General features: G+C 44.9%; 2 protein-coding genes across 2 annotated transcripts; one reads left to right on the top strand and one right to left on the bottom strand.

Moving 5' to 3' along the window:
* Positions 1 to 158: 158 nt before the first annotated feature.
* On the bottom strand, positions 159 to 497 carry O0I10_013071 (uncharacterized protein; the record flags this gene model as incomplete). Its single annotated transcript, XM_058492927.1, has 1 exon — positions 159 to 497. One exon carries the CDS (start codon positions 495 to 497, stop codon positions 159 to 161), a length of 339 nt encoding a protein of 112 aa, XP_058336308.1.
* Positions 498 to 2,841: 2,344 nt separating this feature from the next.
* On the top strand, positions 2,842 to 4,899 carry O0I10_013069 (uncharacterized protein; the record flags this gene model as incomplete). Its single annotated transcript, XM_058492926.1, has 1 exon — positions 2,842 to 4,899. One exon carries the CDS (start codon positions 2,842 to 2,844, stop codon positions 4,897 to 4,899), a length of 2,058 nt encoding a protein of 685 aa, XP_058336307.1.
* Positions 4,900 to 5,237: the final 338 nt, after the last annotated feature.

Raw genomic sequence — 5,237 nt, 5'->3', positions numbered from 1 at the left:
TCTGTGGCAATACATGTAGATGCTCCATAAGAGGGGATACTTGGGAGGTCCACGTGCCTTTCTTGGTTGGCCTGACTTGTTGAGCTTCACTGGCCTATCACTTGGTGCTGAAGAATTGCCTTTCTTGGCTTCGCATTTCGAAATTAGATGTACAGCATTTATGCAAAAAGCGTTTCCCGATGATCAATGCATGTCGGAATGATGCATTTTACTATATCCACACCCATCTTTGACATACCAGCACGAGATTCCACATGGTCGACTTTATCATGGGCAACCCATACAACTCCTTTCAATGCGTAGATATTTTCCACTTGCTGCACACAATCCTTTTCATCGATTTCTTTCCATTTATCACATAGGAGCTCTTGACGCTTTGTTTCGAACAACTCTACACTGCTCGCGTTACTTGTTTCGTCAACACCCTCGACGATCGTGGCATTCGGAACAGATTCGTCATTGTGGTTGTCAGTGAGGTCAATAACTTCGCGTTGCATAGTTACAGGTAAACACAGGAGAAAAAGGTTTTTTCCTCTGTAGCACTGAGTCTTTATTTAAAAAAGCGTAACAGTATCATTATGTAATTGACAAATAAAGCTTTTCTTTTATTTGAAGTGTGTCAGCTATAACCAAGCCTACTAATGAGCCAAGTACATGGAGGAACGAGATGAGCGTGCTTGTTGTAAGATCGAGTTGGGTAGATCGGCTGCAGGTTGGAGACCCATGTCGACGTAGATTTTGGAGATTGGGTTAATTGGCGAAAAAAAAGAGATGAGCATGTTGCCAGAGAGTAGATCTATATTGTAGGCTACCTCAATTGGTGTCGAATTGGGAATGGGGAGCGAGATGGGTTGATGATCGGCAAGCTGTTGCAGTGGGAAATATAAAGTGGGAGAGTCAAAGTGCGCTGAGTGAAAAATATAAATTAGGGTGAAATAAGACCGTTGAGACCGGGAGCGATGGTAGAAACAGCATCAACATCACCTGTAGCAGAGGCTCATGTCAACGCCCAAAATACGGAAGCTGATGATCTGGGTACTGGAAACAATGGCATTGTGCATTCTCGCACTGATAGTTCTGGTCGTAAGATTGTTTTGCAACCGTATAAGGGTAGAGGCCAAGATGCTCAGGCTTGGATGTTAAATTTTGAGACCGTGGCCAATTACTTGGAATGGAGCGTCCCTCAAGCAATCAAGGAGTTCAGTGTTTCTATGCATGATGATGCTGCCCGTTGGTGGCATGGGTTGGATCCTTCGTGCAAGATGGATCGGGATGTGCTGAAGGAGGAGTTTACCATGTATTTTGCAGGCGGCATGACTAGTGGTGAAGCTGCTATGGCAAAGATAGAGCAACTCAAACAAGGCACCATGCCAATGTATCAATTTGGCACTCGTTTGAAATCGCTATTGACCCAAGCACAACGAGACATGGCTGAACATGTTCGTCTCCATTTTTTCTATACACATGCAAAACCAGAGCTGGCTGCCAAGGTTCGAGAATTAGGTCCAAGGACTTTAGAAGACGCGGTGAAACAAGGCATTCGAATCGAGGAGGCAAGAAGACGCACAAACAAGAAACCTTCTTTGTCTCATACACAAGTCCCTTTGAGTCTACCACCTGGATCAAGCAATGAATCACAACCACCACCTCCACCACCACAAGATGAGGATGGCGATGTGGAAATGAAGCTGAATTCCCAAAGAACTCAACGTCAAGGGAAACCAGGCACATGTTATTATTGCGGCAAATATAGTCATTGGGCCAAAGTTTGTCGTAATAGACCGGGATCGAAACGAAGCAAGAAGGGGCACAAACAAAATGCACAACACGCCAACACAACGCAAACAACTCCAGAGAACATCATATCAACCAGCAACTATTTCGAAAGAGCTTTACAAAATACCATGCGCATTCAAAACAGCCAAAACACGAGTGCAAGGTTTTTTGTATCGGTCACCATCAATGGCCAAGTTTTCGAAATGCTGGTGGATACGGGTTCAGACATCACTACGGCTACAGCGGATGTTGTGGAGCAATTTGGTGAGGTGCAACGTGTTCCAACGAGCACGTTATCGATCGTTTACGGTGACGACACATCAACACAAACATCTTCGGAGGCAGTAACGGTGGATCGTTTCAGCATTCAAAATCAAGCGTATTCAGCATCATTCAGAATAGTCCAACACCAAAACCCATCCATCATTTTGGGAATGGATTGGTTACAACAACAAGATTTACTTTTGGATCCAATCGACCACATTTTGTTACCAAGGACCAAGAGCAAGAAGGTGGCGGCTCACGTACCAGCACAACGTAGCCCACAGGAATGTGACATCTTATTGCGCAAGTACCCAAGTGTCATTGAGATCTCTGATAAGCAATCGGTGATCAAAGGACCCGTTGAGCATCACATTGATACCGGTGATTCACCACCAGTGGCTACAGCAGATTATCGGAGATCCCCTAAGGAGCGAGAAATCATTCATCAAGAAGTACAAGACATGCTCAAGAGAGGAATCATTGAACCTAGTGTCAGTGATTGGGCTTCTCCATTAGTCGTAGTCGACAAAGGTGATGGATCCTATCGCATGTGCGCAAATTACAAGCGTCTCAATCAAGTCACAAGGAAGGACAAGTACCCACTGCCAAGAGTGGAGGATTTGCTCGATCGATTAGGCGGATCATCAATCTTTTCAACTATTGACCTTCGTTCGGGGTATTGGCAAATACCCATGGCGGCAAAAAGACAAGTGCAAAACAGCTTTTTATGCTGAAGGTCAATTGTACCAATTCAAGGTTATGCCCTTTGGTGTATGCAACGGCCCAGCAACTTTCCAACGGATGTCAAATCAGGTTTTACAAGGTCTGTCAGCATTTAGTATGGTTTACATCGATGATATAATCATTTTCTCAAAGGATTCGACTACACACATGGACCATTGTGATCAAGTATTTGCTCGACTTGACAAGTGGAACTTGAAGATCCATTTGGGGAAGTGTCATTTTTTCAAGGCCGAGGTCAAGTTTTTGGGATTCTTCGTTTCTGGCAAGGGTATCCGGCATAATCCCGACAAGGTGAAAGCTATCTTGGAATGGCCCAAACCAAAAACCACACAAGAATTGAGGCGATTCCTTGGCATGTGCGCATTCTACCACAAGTTTTTACGTTCTTTGTCTTCTATCGCAGCTCCATTATATCGACTTACAGGCAAGATGGAGATGAAGGAATGGGATGAAAAGGCTGACAAAGCATTTGACAAGCTCAAGACACGATTGGCGGAATTACCTATGTTGAGGTATCCAGATTCCAACATCCCTTATGAAATGCACACGGATGCCAGTGATTCAGGCTTGGGTGCTGTTTTGGTGCAAGAAGGCAGGCCCGTATCGTTCGCAAGTCGATCACTTACAACAGCTGAGGCGAACTACACAGCTACGGAGAAGGAATGTTTGGCGGTCGTTTGGGCTCTAAGATACTTTCGTCCTTATATCCATGGCGCATCATTGACCATTTTTACGGATCACATGGCGTTGAAGGCTATCGTCAGCAGCTCCAATCCAAAAGGTCGTATAGCAAGGTGGATCATGGAATTGGATGCGTATGAATTTACGGTGATCCATCGTCGTGGCATGGATAACTTGGATGCAGATGCTTTAAGCCGTGTATACTCCAACAACCAATACACGCTTACGGATGATCTCATTCGAGCTCACCAGCTGGCTGATCAAGACATTCAAGGATGGTCAAGTGAAGAACAACAAGGAAAATACCGGTGGTTACAAGGTTTATTTTTCCGGATCAATGAATCAGGCACATATACGTTGGTGATGCCCAAAGCTCTATGCAAGTATTTCCTTCAATTGATACATTCCCATCCAACAGCGGGCCATATGGGACGAGACAAGACCATAGCCAAAGCCAAACAAGTAGCATGGTGGCCAACATTAGTCCAAGACGTGACCGATTTTATACGCAAGTGCCCTGATTGTCAACGACACAAGACCTTGAAGCACAAGTATGGATACCTTACAAGCATTCCGGTTGGCAATCCTGGGGAAGTATGGGCATCGGATGTGGCGATCATGGCAAACGTCAGTGAGAGTGGCAACAAATACATCGTGGTGTTTATGGAATACTTGACAAAATGGGTGATCACGGCAGAATTGTCAAGCTTTACTACCACGGAGTTGGCGAACATCCTTTTATACCGCATCGTTCTTGTATATGGAATGCCAGCAAAGTTAATCACCGACAACGGAAGCTCATATGTCTCGGAAGCCATGAACATCATTTGCGATCGGTTGGGGATAGCAAGATCAGTCACCTCGGTAGAACATCCTCAAACAGATGGCCTTGTGGAAAGAATGAATCAAACATTGAAGACTGCATTGGCACCTTATGCGTATGAGTATCCTCGACGTTGGGACCAGTTTCTTCCTTTTGTCACATTCGGCATCAATACGTCAAAACAAGCATCCACGGGCTTCACTCCTTTTGAGTTGATGTATTGCCGAACAGCAAATCTACCAACTACAGCAAATATGAAGGCACCACCGATGAAGGCACACAATGCGGAGTCATGGCTAGCGTATTTGAATTATCATTTACCAATCATTCACGCAACGGCAAAGAAGAACATCCTAGCAGCTCAAGCACGACAACAACGCTATTACAACCGAAATCGCCTTCCAGCAAGAGAATATCAACCAGGCGATTACGTGCTCAAAGACATCCCCTTGGAACAACGTGGGTTTCCAAAGCCCAAGTTCACAGGCAAATGGCGGGTTTTACGCAAGACATCGGATGATCAAGCTTATGTTCTCGAATGCGCAGTGCCAGGCAGAAAGAAAAAGCGAACCACAGCAAATCAATCACAATTGGAGCCTTATTATGAATAGTCTTTTGTTATCTTATTATGAATATCCAATTTTTTTCTTCTCTCTTATTCTTATCCTTTCAATTGAAGAGGGGGATAGTGTGACAGATAGCATTCCCAATATAGATAGTATCACCCCCCATAGCAATAAACCCAGTTCTCTTTCCTCTAACTCTCACATTCTGGTAGGGCAATTGCGTTCCACATGACCAGTTGTGCCACAGTGCCAGCAAACGATGTTGGCATTGTGATTGTAACGCGGACCTTTATAGCCACCACGACCACGTTGATTGATGAAACCTCCTCGTCCTCGTCCTCGATTGTTCATTGGTTGGCGCCAAGATCCACCACGAGGTATTC

This window comes from Lichtheimia ornata (assembly GCF_029851405.1).
Source record: "Lichtheimia ornata isolate CBS 291.66 chromosome Unknown scaffold00227, whole genome shotgun sequence".
In the NCBI taxonomy this organism is placed as follows: Eukaryota; Fungi; Mucoromycota; class Mucoromycetes; order Mucorales; family Lichtheimiaceae; genus Lichtheimia; species Lichtheimia ornata.
Note: the sequence above shows the minus strand (reverse complement) of the source record. Positions and strands in the feature narration are given on the sequence as shown.